The sequence below is a fragment of the Nicotiana sylvestris genome, chromosome 4 (assembly GCF_000393655.2).
Source record: "Nicotiana sylvestris chromosome 4, ASM39365v2, whole genome shotgun sequence".
In the NCBI taxonomy this organism is placed as follows: Eukaryota; Viridiplantae; Streptophyta; class Magnoliopsida; order Solanales; family Solanaceae; genus Nicotiana; species Nicotiana sylvestris.
Window position 1 is genome coordinate 107,037,131 of NC_091060.1, and position 24,659 is coordinate 107,061,789.

The 24,659-nt window shown below is 35.5% G+C and overlaps 2 protein-coding genes across 5 annotated transcripts; both read left to right on the top strand.

Moving 5' to 3' along the window:
• Window positions 1–1,191: 1,191 nt before the first annotated feature.
• LOC104243081 (uncharacterized) lies at window positions 1,192–9,058 on the top strand. Of its 4 annotated transcripts, none has more exons than XM_009798216.2 (5): window positions 1,192–1,275; window positions 3,296–3,574; window positions 3,715–3,794; window positions 3,895–3,957; window positions 8,885–9,058. In XM_009798216.2, exons 2-5 carry the CDS (start codon window positions 3,298–3,300, stop codon window positions 8,975–8,977), a joined length of 513 nt encoding a protein of 170 aa, XP_009796518.1. In that variant the 5' UTR covers window positions 1,192–1,275; window positions 3,296–3,297; the 3' UTR covers window positions 8,978–9,058. The 4 variants fall into 4 exon arrangements, with proteins under 4 accessions (XP_009796518.1, XP_009796523.1, XP_009796526.1 ...); XM_009798221.2 differs by having other exon boundaries at window positions 1,198–1,275; window positions 3,715–3,798; XM_009798224.2 differs by having other exon boundaries at window positions 1,198–1,275; window positions 3,715–3,798; window positions 3,922–3,957.
• Window positions 9,059–22,179: 13,121 nt separating this feature from the next.
• On the top strand, window positions 22,180–22,956 carry LOC138889958 (uncharacterized). The gene is made up of 2 exons (XM_070173306.1): window positions 22,180–22,341; window positions 22,633–22,956. The coding sequence occupies exons 1-2, from the start codon at window positions 22,180–22,182 to the stop codon at window positions 22,954–22,956; spliced, it is 486 nt and encodes a 161-aa protein (XP_070029407.1).
• Window positions 22,957–24,659: the final 1,703 nt, after the last annotated feature.

The following is a 24,659-nucleotide window of genomic DNA, read 5'->3' on the forward strand; positions in this document are numbered from 1 at the left end:
TTTGTCTTCTTTTGAGTGGGTGTTATTAGAATAGATTGGGTACATCTTAAGGAGCTTAAATCTCGGTTTTGAGATGATTTGGTAGAATTTTGAGGTGGTTTGGATTGAAAATTCGAACTAGAAGATGAACACGAAAAAAATTATAGGTGTATCACACTGTATATCACTTGTTTATCACATATGTATTATTTTTGTATCATATATGTATCAGATGTGTATCACATGTATATCCATGTATCCTTGCGTGTGAGATACATGCGTGATACATATTTGATACATGTGTCACAGAAGAATTTTTTGAACTCGATTTTAACTACGAATTTTGATACTAAATCAGTCCAAATCATCTCCAATCTTCCACAATTTTTGTATATTGACTCATCTATATGTTTTCAATGAATCTCAACCATACCCATTGAAAAAAGTCATTTTTGCTCAAATTTTTGGAATCTTTATATATATATATATATATATATATATATATATATATATAGAGAGAGAGAGAGAGAGAGAGAGAGAGAGAGATTATCCCCTTATTTGTTACTTTATCCATGAAATTTCCTTTCTATCTTGCATCTAATCACCGCTTAAAGTATGGAAGTAGATTTTTGTGTGTGATTATTGGAAAGAAAGAACCTTATTTCTTTGGGTTTTTAATTTTTATATGTGTGACTAATTTTGCTAAGTGTATGATTAATGGCTAGAGGTTGGTAAGTTATGACTTTTTTGGGACATTTCTGTAAGATTACCAATGTTTTTCTCTGGTCACTATTTGGATTTTGTCCCTATTTTAAAATAGAATTTTTAATTTGCTCACAAAATATTAAACGGTAGTCTAATGTTTGCAATAACTTATAAATTTAGATTATGGTCTAACATTTTCGCATTAGATTTTCAATTTACTCAGAATAATCTATAGACCATGGTCTAAAAGATCCATCAACTGCAATATATATATATATATATATATATATATATATATATATATATATATATTACTAATATATATAAATGGTCAAGATGGACGAACACAGCAATGAGAACTTGTACTAATGGTATTGTAAATTGTACTATAAACTTGGCACTATCTCATTAGTGACTGACTGTTCATTGCTCTCTCCTATGGATACGTGTATCACTTCTCCCTTTTAGCAACCCATTTATGATTCCTTATTGATAATTTACCAAACCATTTCCTGGTAACCATTTTCTTCTCAATTTCTCCGTAGGTATTGCTCAAGGCCAGCCATACCCAGTTTATCTTCTTCTATTCTTGTAAGAATTCTACCATTGATTTTGTAAATCAAAGCTGGAATTTACCTGGTATTAGCATTTTTAGTATTTTTGTGATTGGGTCTTGGGCTTTGATTGATTATATTTATCTTTGTTTTCTGCCGGTACTGGTTCTCCGTATCCCTGTCTATCCTTCTCTGTTTCATCTAGCTGATTGTTTTAGTTTGTTTTTTTCGACCACTGATATATTCTTTAGTTGCATGTCATCGTCTATTTTCTTCTTCACCCTTTCAATGTCAGATTCTATGATGGTATGTGATGGTGGCCTGATTTCTCTTTACCTTTTGGGCTTACATATTGTGATTTTTGTTGATGAAGCTAAATGTTCGATCTCAGTAAAGCAAATTTTCACATTTTTTTTATTTATTTATTTCACATTTTTGTAGTCACAATTTGTTGGGTATTTACTAAATTCGGTTTTTTGGTGTGTGTATGTTAGATTATTTTTTTGGGTAATTTATTGTCGGATTCTCTACTTGCATGTGGTTTGATTTACTCACGCATGGTTTGAAATTGATACTTAGGTGCATAATTATCACCATTGATCCAATTGTAAAGAACTAGTTAAATGGTGCTCTTCTCCTTCATTCTCAAGAGGAATGCATCAACAAACTTTGATTCTTTGCTTTTCTAATTTCGTTAAGTCATTTGCTCCCCCTTCCTCTCCCTTATATTTTTCCTATTATTTCCTCTCTGTTGGATTTCTTTATGGGTGTATCTAGGCAAGATAACATTGAACTATACTCACATCCTATAGTTGAAATATTACATTAGTATATTACTTTTGTAAACAAAAGTTAGCATATTTAAAGTAAATTAATCATTACATGCCATTCTTGCTGACGATTCTGCTAAAGAATATCCAATAATGCTATACTGTGATCGCTTCCACAATTTGTTGCCTAAAGCTCATAGAACAAAATGATTAGACGATGTTGGTTACTTTATTTTTGTGTAAGATGTTTAGGGATTTTGCATTTCTTCCAAAAAAAACAAACGATTCTATATGTTAAGAACTGCTGGCTAACTTTGAGATCCATTCTTTCTAATAGGAAAAAATTTCAGAGATGTTGTTACTTTACATGTATAATCCTATCAGTTCTTATGTTTTTCTCTTTTTTATCTGTTACTTCAATTTATGTGGCTAGCAAATAAGCAAGTATTAAAAGAAGGTCAGACTTTGTTGTTATTTTTTCTTTTCTGTTCCCGATATATGTTCCTATAATGTTAAGTGTGATATGAACCTATTTACCTGAGACAAAAAAATGAACTTTTTGAATTCCGATGCTTAGTGTCCCATGATAAACGAAACTTTTTAAAATTTATTAAGAAAAAGTAATGTTATAGAAAAGGTTTGAGAACTCACGACAGGGAGATGATACAAATAGGAACTCACAACAGGGAGATGATACAAATAGGAACTCAGGATTATTTTGGTAGTCTAATTATATTAGCAAAATACTTGGTCCTGTTCACTGAAAGTGTTTCCACCAATATATCTTAATCTATCCAAACTACTTGTCTTATGTCCTTCTACTCCAAACTCTACAACCAAAAATAATAGAAGAGACTGAATTTTCTCTTAAAATAGGGATTATGGAGAATTAGAGAAAGATGGAAAGGTACATGTTTACTTGATCTTTTTATGCTATCTGCCTAAGAAAACAACATAGTATTAAGTTACTCCACTGTATGTTTGTTTATTTTACTAGATTTTTTGGATTAACTATATTGCCACCTTTAGTTGGTTAGTTTAGTCATTGTTCTTTTTGGTTTCCTCTGTATTCTCATTAGCAACTTCTTGGCTCTCTCTCTCTTTCTCTCACTCTCTGCCTCTCTCTCTCTCTCAATTAGCAAGTTTTTTTCTTTTTTTGATTTTTGTTAAGGGAAAAAGATGTTTCCACTAGAAGGAGAGATAGAGTTATTGAACAAGTGCTTACATATTTAGTGAATATTTTAGGTAGAATATTATTCTTACAAAATAATTAACTGTTTGGAACAGAAATGTCCACAAACGAAGATGTTGCATCGCGTCGAGATGAAGAGGCCAAGGAACAACGACGACGTGATAGAAATCTACGACGTCGCACTAGATATGCACAAATGTCACCTGAAAGGAAACAATCATTTTTGCTGAAACTGCAAGCCAAGAGAGCTAAATCAAAAAGGCGGCGACTTAATCCTCATTCAAGTAATACACTGTCCTTAATGGAAACTGGTACTCAATCTCAAAGACAGAGTGCTCTTACAGTTGGTGATTGTCCGTTAGATTCAGAAGAAGGTAGAAAAGTATATTGTTCTCTAACTTCTCAGAGACATTATATATGCAAACAATGTTGTATGCGCATATATAAGTATATAATGATGAATACATCGATCCACAATCATTAAAGTGACTTTTTAGTTTCTTTCAATTGTTAGGTCATGCTTCTGAAGCTACAAATATGCCAGTTATTATCGATAAAGGAAATAATATGATTGATTGCTTGTCCATCTTTGAAGTAGGTAAGCGTCCAGAAATAGTACTATAAATGTTCTCACTATACAAATTACTTTACTGATTAGTTATACATGCGTAAACTTTAAACACTGCAATGTTAGGATCAACTTCAGGTACATGTAATGCAGGAATTTCTTCAACTCCAGCAGCTATTGCACATAGAGGTATGTATCTATCTGCCAAAAATATAACAATCTCATAGTATCACATTACTGTCGAATTACAGAATGATGACTTGTTGCTAAAAAATTATGTACATTTAAAAGAAGTTCCGGATTGTAAATTTTGTGGAGCAAAAAGGTTCCAATGTGAACCACCAAAATTCTGTTGTGGTAGCGGATCAATAAAATTGACTTTTCATCAAATGCATGTATAGTTGCAGAATTTATATTTAGGCAACATTGCAGAATCTAAACATTTTCGTAATTATAGTAGAACCTATAATAATATGTTTGCATTCACCTCCCTTGGTGTTAATTATGATAGAGTATTAGCAAAGATAAATCGTGGTATATATACATTTAAAGTTTAAGGACAAATGTATCACTTTATTAAAGATTTAATTCCTTCCGGAAAAAGAGCAAAAAATTTACAATTGTACTTTTATGATAACGAAAATAAGATAAAGAATCAAATGAGCTTATTAGACAAGTTTAATGAAGCAGTTGTCAAGAAATTGATGAAAATACTAAAGGTTAATCCATATTCTACTTTTCTAAAGTCATTAACAGATATTCCAGAATTATCTGACTTCTATATTGCACTTAAATCTGATTCTGGTTTAGACCAAACAACATACAACTTACCTACTTCATCCGAAGTTGGGGCAAATTGGATAGAAGAACAAACAAATAACAGAATTTCCACTCCGCATATTCGAATATACACTCATAGTAACAGAAGTCAGTTGGTAAATTATTATTATGGATGCTATGACCCATTACAATATCCATTGATATTCCCATATGGTCAAAATAGATGGCATTGTGCTATTAAAAAAATTAAGAAAACATATAGTCATTCAAATCACCAAATTTACTGCGAATGTGAACAACTGCCAAGTATATTGAACATGACTTCAATTGATAGGCTACTTGATATGGAATCTGAAGTTTTATCAAAAGGCAAAAGGAAAAGAGAAACGGTTTCTTGCCGTGAATATTATTATTACAAGATTCAAATAAGAGAGAATGAATCAAATGAAACTTTACATTCTGGAAGGGTATTTCAACAATACATTGTTGACCAATACATAAAACTTGAGACTCAAAGACTAGATTTATTTTCCTTTAACCAAGATTTATTCAGAACTGCAGTACTACAAGGGATTCTTGATTTGTTAAGACAGGGAGAAAGAGATGCCTCAAATATTGGAAAAACAATATTCTTCCTATTAGTTTTATTAGAGGCCCAAGAGATATGTGTAGATGATATATGTATGCTATTGCATTGGTACAACGTTATGGAAAACCCGACATATTCTTGACAATGACGTGCAATCCTTCTTGGCCTGAAATTAAAAAATATTTATTAACATCTGAAGAAGTTCAAAATAAGCCTGATCTAATCAGCCGAGTATTTAGAGGAAAAGTAGAGGAACTTAAAATAGATATATTAAAAAAAATATTTTTGGAAAGGTTGTAGCTTTTATTTTCCCCATAGAATTTCAAAAACGTGGACTTCCACATGCTCATTTCCTTATTATACTTGCAGATAGATATAAACTATTAACACCAGAGGCTTAGGATAAATTTGTTTGTGCTGAATTGCCTGATCGCAATTTAGATTCCTCTTTATATTCACTTGTGACTAAACATATGATTCATGGACCTTGTGGCTATTTAAATCCTTCCAATTCTTACATGAAAAAAGATCACTGTATGTTTAAATATCCTAAAGAACTTGCAGAACATACAACGAAAGGAAAAAATTCATATCCTATATACAGAAGACGACAAATAGAGATACCTGTAGAAGTTAGAGGACACAATATTGATAATTCTTGGGTTGTTCCTTACAATCCATTTTTACTTAAGAATTCAATTGCCATATTAAGTTGAAATATGTTCTGACATTAAAGTTGTCAAATATCTTTATAAATACATCTGTAAAGGTCATGACAAAATTGCATTTTCTGTGCATGGCAATAATACTACAACAACAACAACAACAACAACCCAGTATAATCTCACAGGTGGGGTCTGGGGAGGGTAATATGTACGCAGACCTTACCCCTACCCCGAAAGGTACATTTGCATGGTAATAATACAAATGTACATATAGATGAAATAAAAGAATATCAATCAGCTAGATGGGTCTCTCCACCAGAGGCTGCATGGCGTCTATTTGCTTTTCCTATAAGTGAAATGACTCCAAGTGTGATGCAACTTCAGTTATACCTTGAGAGACAATAATTTGTATCCTTTAAAAGTACCCAAAATATACATCAAATTGTAAATGATCCAATGACAAGGATGACAATGTTAACAGAATTTTTTGTAATGTACAGTACCAATAAAGACGCTAAAGCTCTAAACTTATTATATAAAGAGTTCCCAGAGTATTTTGTATGGTCACCAACTGACAAAATGTTGTCACGTCGACAACGAGGTACTGCTATTGGAAGAATTGTAACGTGTCATCCAACCGAAGGAGAAAGATACTATCTAAAGTTACTTTTAATGAATGTAAGGGGACCTAAATTATATGCAGACCTTTGCAACGTCAATGGAAAATGTTGTGATTCATTTAGGGAAACTGCAGAAAAGCGAAACTTATTACATTGTGATAACAATTTAATTGACTGTATGTCTGAAGCTGTGAGTTATCAAATGCCTTATAGTTTAAGACGCTTATTTGATACATTATTAGTTTACTGCAATCCTGCAAATCCAAGAGAACTATGGGAAAAATTTGAAGAACCTATGTCTCACGATTTCAAGAGAATTCCAAATTTGGGAACAAAAGAGATTCGACATTTAGTTTTGAATTATATTAATGAAGTCTTACATTCAATGGGACACAATATATACGAATTCAAATTTACTTCTGAAATTATTGTACTTCCTTCACCAGCTAACGAGGCAAAAGATGTTCAGTTTGAGAAAAATATAATAGTAAGTGAAGAAGATTTACTCATAGAAAAGAAATTAAACTCTGAACAAAGAAGAGCATATAATATTATTCTTGATAGAGTATATTCTGATAAACCGAGAGCATTTTTCATTGATGGTCCCGGAGGAACGGGAAAAACATTCTTGTATCGAGCTTTGTTAGCTAATATAAGATCAAAAGGTTTTATAGCTTTAGCAACTGCAAGTTCTGGTGTTGCAGCTTCAATTCTACCTGGAGGACGAACTGCTCATTCGCGCTTCAAAATTCCTATAGACATTGATGAGAATTTTACATGTAATATTAGTAAACAAACAGCATTAGCAACTCTAATTCAAGATTCAAAGTTAATTGTCTGGGATGAAGTTTCAATGGCAAAAGGGAAAATGATTGAAGCTTTCTATACTCTTTTAAAAGATCTCATGAATACGAATATACTCTTTGGTGGAAAGTTGTAGTTTTTGGTGGAGACTTTCGGCAAACACTTCCCGTTGTTCGTAGTGAAAAAAAAGAAGACTTTATTTGTGAAATTTTACTATATTCTGATATTTGGAATGATCTTGAAAAGTTGTGCTTATCAGAAAATATGCGTGCAAAAGAAGATCCTGCTTTTTGTGAGTATTTAATGAGAATTGAAAATGGAAAAGAAGAAACTAACAACTCGAACAAAATTGAAATTCCACGTAATTTTATCATTCCTTTTACCACTGAAACACAATCTTTAAATTAATTATTCAATGTTACTTATCCGAATCTACTTACATTCTTTTCTAATCCATCTTCTATGACTTCCCATGTTATCTTAACTACAAAAAATGATTTTTTTTGATGAAATAAATGACATGCTTATACATCAACTTCCTAACAATGCTAAAATATATACTGCAATTGATGAAACTACAGAACCAAGTGACCAATGCTAATTTGAAGATTTTCTGCACACATTAAATCCTCCTAATTTGCCACCTTACAAATTAACTTTAAAAAAATTGTCCCGTTTTATTATTGCGAAATTTAAATCCTTGTGACGGATTATGTAATGGTACAAGGTTAATATGTCACGACTTTAAGTCACATGTAATAAGTGCTACTATTGCAAGTGGTGATTTCAAAAATACACATGTATTCATTCCGAAAATACCACTCTTAACATCACAAGATGAAAAGCTACCTGTTTCTTTCAAAAGAACACAATTTCCACTTCGATTATATTTTGCTATGACAATTAACAAAGCTCAAGGTCAGACATTAGATTTTGTTGGTATTTATTTACGTGAACCAGTATTCTCTCATGGTCAACTCTATGTCTCTTTATCTAGAGCAAAGAGTTCAAAAAATATAAAGATACAGATACGCCCACCAACGGCAGAGGATAAAGATGATCATTCTACCTACAATATAGTTTATGAGGAAGTCATTCGAAAAGCATTCCCTTAAATTAATTATATTTATATCAATATGATTCATTACTTCTCCTTCCAACCTGTATAAACATGGCTACTGATACACTCGGGGAATTGCGCTTACAAGTAACTACATGAGAAACTGATTGCTATTAGTGAATCATGTGTGGTACACTATTAGGTCGGTGATATTTGAGATTTCAAATAAAGTTCGCCTCATCCATCTTTTTGGATCCTTATTACGAATTCACACTCGCTCTTTCATAAGGTAAACTCTACTAACTAAGTTAAGGTAACAACCTGTATCAGTATCAATTGCTTTCTTCATGTTTCTGCATTTCTTTACTTACCTTTATTCTCATATTATCTTTGTTTTTCTTTTTTTCATCAGTTTTATTCTCTTCTAGCTAGATCAGTTTCTATATTCATTGGTCTTCTCTATTGCGCTTATGATGATCCAACAAGTATCTCATTTTGTTTGTCGTGTTTAATAAATTAGTCCTCTGGGTTTTCATACCTTTCTTTTTTGGATTTGCTTGATCTGTTATTCCATGTTTGTGTCGTTGTGTACATGCAGAACACTTATGGATTCACTCTCAAAACATACATGCATCCTGATCAGCGAGATACAACCAGAAATCATGTAAAGGGAAAAAGAGGAAATTTCTGAGTTCTTAGTTTTCGTTTATTCTTTCTTGGTAAGCATGTAAACATTTATTCTATTATATAGAATCTTCATTTGCCTATAAAATTCTAATTTGTGCTGCTTTATTTTCCTTTTCAATTCAGTCTGTAAGATTTTGAATATCCTTTTCCCTCTTAATATTTTATTTTAATAGGAAAGAATTCTCCATTTAGAAAAGAAAAGCTGAATGACATCCAATCTAGGGAGCTGGGATTGGAGTCATTGGATAAATCAAACATCGCTATGTATTAAAAAAATTATCAATTGTTCAGTGAATGGAGAAAACTTAAGCTCGATTTTCATTAGTTGGGAGATAGCTTTTTTTTGTGTGGGTACAAACTTAATGACGAACCAACAAAAAGATATCAATGTGAGCTTACCAAAACTAATACATGTGGTTATCTGTTAAAAGGCGTCTATGAAATTTTTTTCACTAAGGTGCACAAACTACAAAGACATTGAAGCTTGATTCTTAGATAAACATGCGATTTATTGGAAAAAACTGAGATTGGAGTTTCTAAATGTAGCATCCAACCCCATAAATTAACCAACGGAAAAGGGCCTAAAATGCCCTTTTACTATATGAAATAGGACAGGTTAGCCCTCCGTTAAAAGTTGGTCTCTATTCTGCCCTTGCCGTCAATAAATGGGCTCGTATATGCCCTTCATCACTAACGTAAGACTCATAAAGCCACGTGCAATATATGTGAGGGCAAGTTAGACCTAGTTCGAATTGTACAGGGGCATATATGAGTCAGTTATAATAGTCATTTCTCAAACACTTCACCACTCCATATCAGTTTACTTAGACACCTAGTTGACAACACCTAACTAATTATCATAGCAAATAAACTCAATCATAGACACAACAAATGAACGATAATGACTTTATTAAATCCTTGTACTATAAAAATATAAAGCTTCATTACATAATAAAAGACAATAATTAAGCCACAATAACACTAGCATTACATATCATTTCGCACTAATCCAAAGAACATAACAAGACATTCCAATATCACACATGAAAATTTACATCTTCTTCTGAAATTTAGCATCAAACACAACTGAGTACTCTAAATAGGTCACTTTCTTCATTAGATCATTTCTTTTCAATTCCAAAATTTTTATTCCTCCATGATCGACGAGCATCGTAAAATTCTCAAGATCAAATTTTCCTTTGGAGAGTATTTCTTTCACAGATTGGAGCTTCCTTTTCCTTCTTTAAATTGCATATGAGATTTGAAATTCTAGGAGGAAGCTCTTCATTTTGACATTCCCAATAGAAATATTTTTCATCCTAAAAACTAAAAATAAATAAAATAAATTTACAAGCAAATCGGAATAATTAAAAGAACCCATCAAAATATTTACTTACCTCATGCTTCGGGCACTTGAAAAACCTTCTCCTAGCATGTAAAGGTGTCCATGCCATGAAATAATTGGCAGTAAGTCCGTAATGACGCCTCCTATTCGACCCATTTGAGCTACTAGAACATTCCGACATTGTCTTTTGTTATGATTCGACCCCTTTGAGCTACTAGGATTTAATGAAGTCATTGCCATTCATTTGAATGTTTGTGTCTATGACTTAGTTTATTTGCTGTGATAATTATTTTGGTATTGCCAAATAGGTGTCTAAGTAAACTGATATGGAGTTGTGAAGTGTTTGAGAAATGACTATTATAACTGACTCATATATGCCCCTGTATAATTCAAACTAGGTCTAACTTGCCCTCACATATATTCCACGTGGCTTTATGAGTCTTTCGTTAGTGATGGAGGGCATATACGAGCCCATTTGTTGATGGCAAGGGCAGAATAAAGACCAACTTTTAACGGAGGGCTAGCCTGTCCTATTTCATATAGTAAAGGGGCATTTTAGGTCCTTTTCCGATTAACCAAAGTTGCTAAAAATTATTAACACTAACTTTCCAGGAAAAAACTTTTGAAGCCACCAGAAACCTAATGTAATAAGTGGCTCTTAACAGTTCTCTCTTTCTTTCTCTCTCTCTCTCTCTCTCACTTTTTTTAGCCGAAAGAAACATAGCAAAGAAGTCTTACTTTGTGAGTCCGCTTTCCCACTAAGCAGCTAAAATACATGCATGTCTCCTACCTTGACTTGTCAAGTTTAGTTGTCTCTCAACTTTATTCCAAACAAATTAAAGATATATCTGTTTTTCTTGAGCAACATATAGATAAAATGAAGGATTAATATACGCACGCATAAAAATGAGGGTCAATTGAGTTAAATTCCTCTCTTAAACTCACTGCTCCTATATTTTGTCGCAGATTAAAGATGCAGCTACCTGTTTTGGCTAATTTGTGTGACCATAAAGAAAAAGAAAATGTAAAGTGAGTTTTCTTTCTTCTCTTTTTGGGTGAACTACTCTCTGTTACAAAACAGGTTCCTCTTTCTGTAGATTCTAAGAGACTTGTGAGATGCTTGTGGGTTTCTATTCTGTGATCTATCGAAAGTGGTAAAAGATATTGAAATTCTTAATGGAAAATGGGTATTTTCTATTTCTTGCCTGTAAATGACTAAATATAGAGAATCTTGGCTTATAAATGAAATAAAGCTGAGTATTTCTCTTTTTATTTTGAGTTATAACAGTTGCATACTACGAATTTGAATCTCGACTGATTGTAGTAGGTCTTCAGTTTTTCCTTCTCTATCTCGGCGCATATGTTTATGTATCTTCTAAACATTTGAAAACTGACTTTTTGAGTTTTCAGTTACTAGATCTTTATATACCTAAAAATTTAAATGTTTTCGTTGTAAGAAGATTTTGGGGCGTAGCTGGGCAGTGGACTTCACCAATAATTCTGCTTCTCCTTCCTCCCGCCATATCCCTGATCAGGTTTTCTTTCCTTTTCTCAAAATTATAAATTAAAGATAGAGACCGAATCCAGAATTTAGGAGTTAGTAGGTTGTAGATCTGCCTTTAGTATTAAAGGTACTTGATTAATATTACGTTCTTATTTTAACTAATAAATATGTGGTGCAGCCTGGTGACAAGAGAGACTCATAAGTTTTCAAGTTTTCAAACAGAGGGCTTCCAACATTGTCTTTAGTGGATGAAGAATTATTTAAGGCTACTTTGAAGTAAAGCATGAAATTGCAGGTTGTAGAATGACAGACTAAGAACCTCGAATGACCACATGCATGAAAAAGCTCGGGAGGTGTAGTATTTTGTGTTGCCTTTTGTATTTTCCAGTGTTGGTAAACACAAATTCGTCAATTTTCTTTATAAGTTGTAAGATTATGTCTGAAAAAATAATCTGTCTTCAAGATACTCTTTTTCCTCTATGTTTTCCAAATTAAATATTTTCTTAACTCTTTTGTTTGCATTGGCCATGATATCCATAGAATTATTTGAAATATTTCAGAGCAGACAGATCTTTGTGTTGGGCAAAAAGGTTTTCTTTGATCTTATGGAATCGATGAATCAAATAAGAACTGCGAATGGGCCCAAAATAGAAGGCCCAATTTGGAAACTCGCATGTGAACGGCAGTGAGTCCAAATGAACTTAAATAAAAATATTAGGCCTCAAGACCATTCACTCTTCGAACCCAATTGGCAGACTCCTATCCAAAGTGAAGTCATACTCCCAAACACAACTGAAATTGCTTTTATTTGAGTTAGCATGGAATCTATGAACTGATACATATGGGCCATTCCAAAATTGAAGAATTTTGGCCTCAGCTGCTCCAATGAACAAAAGACTGGGACAAATCCAAAGAGCAGTGACAGAGAGAACTACTGCTAAACCTCAAATGGGTCACTAACACAGGTCCAGACTTTTATATACAACTAGAATCAAATATAGATGAATATAAATTGGAGTTGTAGTTCTGGTCACCTCAATTACAATTCTCAAAGATGATAACGGACATAATACATTCTAATATATGCAGAAAGCAATAAACTATCCTAAACAAGGCACAGCTAATCTCCAGCTTAAATCTTTTTTTTTTACACCCAACGACTTCAATTCCAATCCTTAGCTTTAGATTTTACTGATATAACCAACTAGTGGCCAGATATGCAAACTATAGCCATGTACTCAGTAATGACAGCTTTTGGCACCTCCAATTTACTAACTCCATACATAGAGTACCATGATAACCTTCTGCTTGAATTATAACTAAATCTACAAAATAATTAAACAAAACTTCAACCTCATTCAAGACTAACAAATGGTTTAACAAAAAATGATATATGCTTAAATGACCATAAATATCAAATTGATCCATATGAGTGTTATATTTCGAGCTACTACACATAAGCCGACTTTAAATTCATTCAAATACAAAATGCAACTAAGAAAAATGTTCAATGCATATTAACAATGCAATATCAAATACACCTAAGAGAGATTGTGGCGTCAGTAACAAACAAGCAAATCAAATGCATGATAGGGAAATCAAAACAACAGATTTTCGTTCATTGACTCAAGCTGGTATAATTACAAAGTGGAGAACTTACCTAGATGCAGCAAGACAAAAGAATTCAACAGCCTTTTGGAGTCCAGCAAACTCAACGATAAACAACCACAAATTTGCGCTTTGACAGCTTCGTTCAAGTCCAGAAAAAGAGTAAATTGAAGTTTTGAAACTCTAGTAATCAATACCCTTTTTTAAAAATTTCTTTGAAATCCAATTTTCGAAACCCAACTCAACTCCACCTTAAACTTTAACCAAAACTTCCTTTAAGAACCAAAACTTCAAGAGGAAGAACAAATGCTAAAAATCTCTGTTTCAGTGCTCTCTTTTTTATTGATTTTTTATTTTTTGAAAAGATGAAGTGAACTCGACTGAAGAAATGACCTCAAACCATCGTGCCTTTTTTTGTATGTTTTCTGAAGAAAAAAGTTGACTAAAAAAAGAAAGAGGTCTGAAGAGGGTGACAACTAAAAAAAACCTAGGAATTTTTCTACTAAGTTTTATCAAGTCTTTTTCTCCGATTTTTCCTCTAATCTAGCAAAGAAACTTACCTCATATATATAGCCTTCAAAAATCTCAAATCTTCTGCCAAAAATCCGAAAAACCTTCACGTTTTTGAATGATTTTTGGGACAAATGGAAGGCATAGATCGATTTACATCCATCCACGGCTCCCATTCATCCAGCAAATCGTCCTTTCGTACCAAAAATCGTGCAAAATTGGAGCGAATATTCGTTCTTTTTGACAAAACCATTGGAATAAAGGTGACGTGGAGGGGAGGGGGCCATTTGAGTGAACTCGCCTGAGTTCCAGGCGAGTTCGGGTCGGGCTCAGTGAAGAAGATGAACAGTAGCATCATTTTCTGCATTTAGGTTTAGGGTTTGGATATAGGGAAATGTTTATAAGATGGGTTTTATATGGAGGGGAAAATGGGTAGGTCGAACCGGCGGGTCAGGTCCGTTTCCTTGGACTGGGGCGGTGAATATACTCGGGTTATATTTGCAACGTCCGCATTGTCCTTTTTATAAGGCATAGTTGGGCGTGATCAGCAAGGCAACCAATAGTGACAAAATGACCAAGGTGGCTCAAATCAAGGAAATTGGAATAACAACAACAACAACAACAACTTCTCAAATCGGAGTTCAAACCCTTATGTTCCTCCAAAGGGTCAATATTCAAATCAAGGTTCCTCAAATGATTCCAAGTTGGAAAGCATGCTTGAATGGGTATTGCAAAATCAAGAGAAGTCCGACACTTCTATGAGGAATATGACCGAGCTTGTTGGCTCTCATACCGCATCCATTCAAAAATTGGAGATGCAAATGAGAGATCTCTCTAGGGAACAAAATCCAAAGCAAAATATAACATGATGATAGGCAATAATTACGTATTTTAGTCGATTATTACACTCTAATTTATTGTACTTTAGTTGAGTTTGCGCTTTAATCGCTAGTGTTTTGCACTAATTGTGTGTTTTATGCCTTGTAGGTGTGATTCTGAGCTATATAGATGTTATGGAATAAATTTAAGTAGTTTTGAGCTTTGAATTCTGAGTAAGAGCTCAAGGAATTAAGCCGGGATCGCGTTCGGGGATCAACGGATGATAAAACAACAAAACAAAAACTCGAAGAGGCATATTGCGCACTGTCTAGTAAAATAGACATAACTTTTTACTCAGAAACCCATTTGGGCTCTATAATATATGGTTGGAAACCTAACTCAAAGGTCCACAACTTTCATGTTTTACGTTTGTCCATATTACAAACGTAACAGGATGAAATACCGCGGTTTTATCGCAACCGCGGCAGAACCACGGTGAGGGCTGCTCGCAGACAATTGAAGCAGCAGAGGCCATGTTTGACCGCGGTTTGACCGCGACCGCGGTAGAACCGCGGCAGGAGGCGGAAATTTCAGGGACTAAAGTGCAAAACACGGGATTTTAAGCCCAAAACCCTATTTTAAACACTAGACTCCGCCCAAGAGAGGATGGATTGTTTTGGAAAGGAGTTTTGGAAGAAGAACAAGTGTGAGAGATCACCCAAAACATCTTGGTTTCTTCTTCTCTTTATTTTTCTTGCAAGTTTTATGATGAATATTGTTTTAGTTTATTTACCCATAGTTAGGAGTAGCTAAATCCTTTGTCTAAGGTTTTGATGGAACCTATTGGGGGATGAACTTCTTGTTTATGTGAATACAAATTGCTAGTTTCAATCTTTATTTATTCAACTATGTTCTTGTTGTAGTTAATTGACAGGATCCTCAATTAGTTGTGCCTATTTAGTGTGCATAACTCGGGAGAGAGTGCATATTTAGGTTATTGTTGAATAACACCACTCCTAAAGTATAAGAGGAATCTATAACTGCGGGTTTAAAGGCGGGATTAGGGATAACGAAGTCTTGGGTGCAATCTTAAGTGAACTGTGTTAATTAAAGCTAGCTAGTGTATCTCGGGAGAGTGCAATAGTATATTACTGTGATTACTCGGGAGAGATTTACGGTAAGAAAAGTGTTCATGATTGATAGAGGTGTGTTGGTAAATTTGTATGAAGCATAAACAGAAGGGATTCCATCAATAGAGGAAATCTTTACCTTAGCTTTTTCTCATCATTGTTTACAACCTTAGCATTTTAGTTTACAGCTGTTTAATTTACTTGCAATTTTAGTTACTATAGAAACCAACAACTTGTGATTCAAACATTTGGGAAGCTGGTTCTGAAGAGTTTAGTGGGTCTAAAAATAGTGATTGATAGGTTAACTCTCTGTGGATTCGACCCTGGGCGTAATACTCGGGTTATATTTGCAACGTCCGCATTGTCCTTTTTATAAGGCATAGTTGGGCGTGATCAGCAAGGCAACCAATAGTGGCGAAATGACCAAGGTGGCTCAAATCAAGGAAATTGGAATAACAACAACAACAACAACAACTTCTCAAATCGGAGTTCAAACCCTTATGTTCCTCCAAAGGGTCAATATTCAAATCAAGGTTCCTCAAGTGATTCCAAGTTGGAAAGCATGCTTGAACGGGTATTGCAAAATCAAGAGAAGTCCGACACTTCTATGAGGAATATGACCGAGCTTGTTGGCTCTCATACCGCATCCATTCAAAAATTGGAGATGCAAATGAGAGATCTCTCTAGGGAACAAAATCCAAAGCAAAAGAGAACATGATGATAGGCAATAATTACGTATTTTAGTCGATTATTACACTCTAATTTATTGTACTTTAGTTGAGTTTGCGCTTTAATCGCTAGTGTTTTGCACTAATTGTGTGTTTTATGCCTTGTAGGTGTGATTCCGAGCTATATAGATGTTATGGAATAAATTTAAGTGGTTTTGAGCTTTGAATTCTGAGTAAGAGCTCAAGGAATTAAGCCGGGATCGCGTTCGGGGATCAACGGATGATAAAACAACAAAACAAAAACTCGAAGAGGCATATTGCACACTGTCTAGTAAAATAGACATAACATTTTACTCAGAACCTCATTTGGGCTCCATAATATATGGTTGGAAAGCTAACTCAAAGGGACACAACATTCATGTTTTACGTTTTTCCATATTACAAACGTTACAGGATGAAATACCGCGGTTTTACCGCGACCGCGGCAGAACCGCGGTGAGGGCTGCTCGCAGACAATTGAAGCAGCAGAGGCCATGTTTGACTGCGGTTTGACCGCGGTAGAACTGCGGTAGGAGGCGGAAATTTCAGGGACTAAAGTGCAAAACACGGGATTTTAAGCCCAAAACCCTATTTTAAACACTAGACTCCGCCCAAGAGAGGATGGATTGTTTTGGAGAGGATTATTGGAAGAAGAACAAGTGTGAGAGATCACCCAAAACATCTTGGTTTCTTCTTCTCTTTATTTTTCTTGCAAGTTTTATGATGAATATTGTTTTAGTTTATTTACCCATAGTTAGGAGTAGCTAAATCCTTTGTCTAAGGTTTTGATGGAATCTATTGGGGGATGAACTTCTTGTTTATGTGAATACAAATTGCTAGTTTCAATCTTTATTTATTCAACTATGTTCTTGTTGTAGTTAATTGACAGAATCCTCAATTAGCTGTGCCTATTTAGTGTGCATAACTCGGGAGAGAGTGCATATTTAGGTTATTATTGAATAACACCACTCCTAAAGTATAAGAGGAATCTATAACTGCGGGTTTAAAGGCGGGATTAGGGATAACGAAGTCTTGGGTGCAATCTTAAGTGAACTGTGTTAATTAAAGCTAGCTAGTGTATCTCGGGAGAGTGCAATAGTATATTACTGTGATTACTCGGGAGAGATTTACGGTAAGAAAAGTGTTCATGATTGATAGAGGTGTGTTGGTAAATTTGTATGACGCATAAACAGAAGGGATTCCATCAATAGGGGAAATCTTTACCTTAGCTTTTTCTCATCATTGTTTACAACCTTAGCATTTTAGTTTACAGCTGTTTAATTTACTTGCAATTTTAGTTACTATAGAAACCATCAACTTGTGATTCAAACATTTGGGAAGCTGGTTCTGAAGAGTTTAGTGGGTCTAAAAATAGTGATTGATAGGTTAACTCTCTGTGGATTCGACCCTGGGCGTAATACTCGGGTTATATGTGCAACGTCCGCATTGTCCTTTTTATAAGGCATAGCTGGGCGTGATCAAATTTTGGCGCCGTTGCCGGGGAGTTAACGGAATTATCAATTACCATTGATAGAAATACAAAAATTCTTAGTGTGGTCAGTTTTCTCTATACCCAACTTGTGAATATTTGTGTAATTAATTTTTCTTACCTTAGTCTATTTTTATTGTTTGGTTGTTTATTTTTTTAGTTTTGAAAAATGGCATCATATAATAAAAAATGGTGGGATGGTAGTTTTTCATATTGTGATGACCCTTGTCTTTATTGTGGAGGACCACACTCGTGGCAAAGTTGTTTAAATTTTCCCGGGGGCGGATTGTACGCACAATCTCAAACCCATGAGTGGAGTATTCATGATAAGTTTGGTTTTCAAAATGGTCATTGGGATGATTGTGTTGATTGGTCCTTCCCTTCCCCAAGCCCCCGCTATGATGATTCTATTGTTTTTGATGAAAATGATAGGGCTAACGAATTGGAAGAAGTTGAGCATGGCCGAAAGGGAGAGTTCAAGCTCATGTTGGAGTGCTTACTTGAAGGAGGACACAAAGAACAAAGTGCCTTGGAGGAGCTTTTGGAAAATAGTCTCCAAAATTCCTTGGCACTTAATCAAAACCAAGAACTCTCAAATGCCCAAAATGAGAAAATAATGCTCATGTTGGAGACCATTCTTGAAAATGAGGAAGAATGTGAGCTAAAATTTGAAGAGTCAAGAATTGAACCTCCGCCAACCGACCCCATGAGTACCAATGATGCCGAGAAAAACATGGACTTAGAATCAACCGGTGTAAATAAAAATCTGGTTGAGAATGACTCTAGTCCGGGGGAAGAAGAGGATGTCAGAATAGAAAAATTGCAAAATGAAGGTTTGAAGTCACATTCCAAGCATTTTTCAACATTAGAATTGTGTAGTGATATAAAAATTGAACTACATGAGTCCGTGAGGGACTGCGAGGAGGAAAGGCAACAACCATACATTTTACAATTTGAGGAAACAAAAAAACAAAATGACATTCTTCACATGAGAGCCAAGAAGTGCAAAATGAAGAATTTAAGGCTCGACTCGATAATCAACTTACCACCCCCTATCGCTCGTGGTCACAAGCTTGATTCCAAGCTAGGTGCACAGTTCATATCGTCCAAGTGGCGAGAAAAGTGGTAAAAGTGATTCACGTCATGTCGCGACGTTAAACCAAGTGCTTGTTGGGAGGCAACCTAACTTTATTGCTTTCTTTTATTTTTTTTATTTTTTTTTAATTGTATTATTTTTGTAGTGTCAATTTTTTATTTTCTAGGAGCATGGAAAGCAAAAGTATTGGAAGGATGCAACAACAAACCAAATGGTTGAAACTAAGTGTGAGGTACCCGCACAAAGGACCAAACTTGGGAGAAGTCTGAGTACCCCATGAGCTGTTAATGTTTCGGCCTTTGGCCTACCAGGGAGTTTCTTTTACCCTTTTTATTAGTTATGGTGTGCATTGGGGACAATGCACAATTTTAAGTGTGGGGTGAGGAGATTGTCTGGGGGACATTCTATGCTATTTTAGTTGTATTAGTTTAATTGAACATTTTTTTATAGAAAAGATTGGACTTTTCCAGACGATGGATCTATTAGACAATTTTCTTGAGGGATTTAAGTCTAAAGAAAAAGTACAAAAAGATTTTCTTTTGTTAGGTAGTAATAATTACCCCTTGGTTTTTCTTTAAATCACGGTTCTTTTCCAAGGGTTTTATTTGAACCGGGTGTAGTTAGTTTTTTTTTTTTGGGAGTAGGAGCCATTATGTTGTGTTTTGAAGTGAAGCAATATCTCTTGACTTTGTTATGCCTTGAGAATGGTGAGTACTTTGGTTGTGACGCTTAGGCTCAGTTTTTTACTCTTGTAGAAGTACCTTAAATTGTATGATCTTAACTTTTCTTAACTGCTTTGACTAGAGTGTCTTGATGATCCAATCTTGAGTGAGTCATGTGCCATGTGTGCGTGAGGGTTGTTGTATTCTGTGCATTGCATTTGATGCCTAGAACTTTCCCTGTATGTTTGCAAAGCGAAATAGTAGTTTTGTTCAGTCTTGGAAGTGATATAGGCGTTTCTTTGTTGAGCCATATATCTATATTTTACCCGCCTAATTGTTATGTATCGTAGTTAACCCCTTTGAGCCTGTAATCCTGTTTCTTTGGCAACCACATTACAAGCCTTACCCATTTGTTTGAATTAACCATCTTTTGAACCTTTTCACCTCTCATGAGCACTTGAATTGTTATGAACTTTATAAAAGTTAAAGTGTGGGGTGGTTGGTTTGGCTTTTGAGTGGAACTAATGAAATAAGGAGAAATGTGCACTATTTATAAAAAAAAATGTAAGAGCCACTTGAATTGAAAAAGAAAGAAAAAAAAGAGTTGTATTGTTGTGAAGAATATTTCTTGTGGCGGTGACTTTTGATGTAATTGTGCTTAAAGAAGTATGGAGTTAATATACATTGATATGAAGGTGGAGTTTTGGTTTGACATAAGTGGGGTTTTAAATATTAAAGTGTATGTATTAAAGTGCTTGGGGGGTGTAGTCACTCTTATATCTAAATGTATCTTACTCGTCCCTCAACCTACATTACAACCAAATAAAGTCCTAATTGATCCAAGATTGAATGAGCTCGATTAGTGGAGTAGTACATTACGGGCAAGCTTATGGTGCATCTTTTGTGGCATATGAATGTTATTTCTGAGAGTGAGTGAACTCTTTCTATCTTGAGTGGTTTTGAGCTTTGAATTCTGAGTAAGAGCTCAAGGAATTAAGACGGGATCGCGTTCGGGGATCAACGAATGATAAAACAACAAAACGAAAACTCGAAGAGGCATATTGCGCACTGTCTAGTAAAATAGACATAACTTTTTACTCAGAATCCCATTTGGGCTCCATAATATATGGTTGGAAATCTAACTCAAAGGGACACAACTTTCATGTTTTACGTTTTTTCATATTCCAAACGTAACAGGATGAAATACCGAGGTTTTACCGCGACCGCGGCAGAACCGCGGTGAGGGCTGCTCGCAGACAATTGAAGCAGCAGAGGCCATGTTTGACCGCGGTTTGACCGCAAATGCGGTAGAACCGCGGAAGGAGGCGGAAATTTCAGGGACTAAAGTGCAAAACACGGGATTTTAAGCCCAAAACCCTATTTTAAACACTAGACTCCGCCCAAGAGAGGATGGATTGTTTTGGAGAGGATTTTTGGAAGAAGAACAAGTGTGAGAGATCACCCAAAACATCTTGGTTTCTTCTTCTCTTTATTTTTCTTGCAAGTTTTATGATGAATATTGTTTTAGTTTATTTACCCATAGTTAGGAGTAGCTAAATCCTTTGTCTAAGGTTTTGATGGAACCTATTGGGGGATGAACTTCTTGTTTATGTGAATACAAATTGCTAGTTTCAATCTTTATTTATTCAACTATGTTCTTGTTGTAGTTAATTGACAGGATCCTCAATTAGCTGTGCCTATTTAGTGTGCATAACTCGGGAGAGAGTGCATATTTAGGTTATTGTTGAATAACAACCACTCCTAAAGTATAAGAGGAATCTATAACTGCGGGTTTAAAGGCGGGATTAGGGATAACGAAGTCTTGGGTGCAATCTTAAGTGAACTGTGTTAATTAAAGCTAGCTAGTGTATCTCGGGAGAGTGCAATAGTATATTACTGTGATTACTCGGGAGAGATTTACGGTAAGAAAATTGTTCATAATTGATAGAGGTGTGTTGGTAAATTTGTATGAAGCATAAACAGAAGGGATTCCATCAATAGGGGAAATCTTTACCTTAGCTTTTTCTCATCATTGTTTACAACCTTAGCATTTTAGTTTACAGCTGTTTAATTTACTTGCAATTTTAGTTACTATTGAAACCATCAACTTGTGATTCAAACATTTGGGAAGCTGGTTCTGAAGAGTTTAGTGGGTCCAAAAATAGTGATTGATAGGTTAACTCTCTGTGGATTCGACCCTGGGCGTAATACTCGGGTTATATTTGCAACGTCCGCATTGTCCTTTTTATAAGGCATAGCTGGGTGTGATCAGAACACTTCGTAGTGACACAATTGCGAAGCCAAAGGGTAGTGGGAGTGGCCCAACTTCTCATATCATGGCAATTACTACTCGGAGTGGGAAGGTACTACAAGGAGAGAGTGAACAAGTGGTTGAAGTAGAAGAGTCTGAACAAGAGGTTGAGGTTGAAGAGCCAAGTGTTGTTGAAGTTAAAAAGGTTCCGGAAGAGTTGAAAGTTCAAGAAGTAAATCGGGAAGAGGTATAGGAAAAGGTAAAAGAGACACCAAAAACTCTACCCCCTATTCTTAGACCTCCTCCTCCATTCCCTTAAAGACTTGCTAGGAAGGTTGATGATAGCAAACTTGAAAAGTTTTATGACATTCTCAAGCAGTTATCGGTGAATATTCCTTTTGTGGAAGCATTTCAAGAGGTGTCGGGTTTTGCTAAATATTTGAAAGACTTGATTACCAAGAAGAGAACCACCAAGAATGAAGTGGTGAATGTGACTCACTGGGTTAGTTCCATCATTGCAACATCCACCATTCAAAAGAAAGAAGACCCGGGAGCTTTCACTATTCCATGTACTATTGGGGTACATAATTTTGCACGAGCCCTTTGTGATAACGGGGCTAGCATCAACTTAATGCCTCTTGCCATTTACAAGCAAGCAGGGTTAGGTATGCCAAGGTCCACAAGTATGAGATTGCAACTGGTCGATCGTTCCATAAAGAGACTGGTGGGAATTGTCGATGATGTGCTTGTAAAAGTGGGCAAGTTTTATTTACCAGTCGATTTCGTAATCCTTGATTATGCAGTTGACAAAGAGATCCCTATAACCTTGGGGAGGCCATTCCTTGCCACGGAAGAGCACTAATGGATTCGGAACGGAATGAGATCAAATTCCTTGTGAATGATGAAGAGGTTACATTCCAAGCAAGCAAGGGTATGAAACTACCACATGAATATGAAAGCATCTCGGTGATTGATGTTTTTGATGAAGTGGAAGATGCAGTTGAAATGAAGATGGAAGAACAATGCCTCGGTGAGGCATTGGTGGCTATTTTGGTAAACTTCAATGGTAAAGACATGGAGGGGTATATGGAATCAGTCAATGCATTGGAAGGGCTTGGTTCCTACACTTATGCTTCGAAGAAGCTCTCTCTCGACTTGGAGAATAGAGCCACTCCTACCGCAAAGCTTTCTATTATAGAGCCACCACAACTAGAGCTCAAACCACTTCCACCACACTTGAGGTATAAATTTCTTGACTCAATGATACTTTACCGGTAATCGTTTCTTCTTTGTTGAATGATGTGCAGGTATAACAATTGTTGGATGTCTTGAAGGAGCATAGTCAAGCTATTGGGTGGACAATTGCGGACATCCGAGGGATTCCCGCCGAAATTTGCGAACACAAGATCCAATTGGAGAATGAGACTAAACCAAGTTTGGAGCATCAACGATGGTTGAACCCGTCCATGCAGGAGGTGGTAAAGAAAGAAATCATCAAGTGGTTGGATGCCGGGGTAGTCTACCCCATTGCCAATAGTTCTTGGGTGAGCCCGATGCAATGTGTGCCAAAAAAGGGAGGCATAACCGTGATTAAAAATAATAAAAATGAGATCATCCCAACAAGAATGGTTACCGGATGGTGTGTATGGACTATCGGAAGCTCAATAGTGCCACGTGCAAAGACCATTTCCCTATGTCTTTTATTGATCAAATGCTTGATCGGCTAGGGGGGAGGTCATTCTATTGCTTTCCTGATGGATATTCTGGTTACAACCAAATCAACATAGCATTGGAGGACCAAGAGAAGACAACATTCATTTGCCCTTTAGTCGGATGCCGTTTGGTTTGTGCAACACTCCGGCTACTATTCAAAGATGCATGATGTCCATCTTTTCAGATATTGTGGAGGATTTTCTAGAGGTTTTCATGGATGACTTTTCGGTGGTAGGTGACTCTTTTGAGCATTGTCTTAATAATCTTAGACAAGTGGTCAAGAGATGTGAGGAGACTAACCTTGTACTTAACTGGGAGAAATGCCACTTCATGGTGGATGAAGGCATTGTCTAGGGGCATAAAATTTCAAAACATGGCATAGAGTTTGACCGGGAAAAGATCGATATCATTTCCAAGCTTCCTCCACTACTTCAGTTAAAGGTGTCCGAAGTTTCTTGGGGCATGCTGGATTCTATAGGCGTTTCATCAAGGATTTTTCCAAAATTTCAAATCCCATGTGCAAACTCCTTGAGAAAGATGCAAAATTTGTGTTTCACGAGAAGTGCCTCAAAGCCTTTGAGGAATTGAAACAAAAGCTCACCACGACACCTATTATTGTCACACACGATTGGTTTCTTCCATTAGAACTCATATGTGACGCCAGTGGTGTAGCTATTGGGGCAGTGCTTGGCCAACGTCACAACAAGGTTCTCCACCCGGTCTATTATGCAAGCAAGACACTCAATGGGGCGCAAATGAACTATACGGTGATTGAGCAAGAACTTATTTCCATTGTCTATGCCTTTGAGAAATTTCGGGCTTATTTGTTGGGATCCAAGGTAATAGTGTACA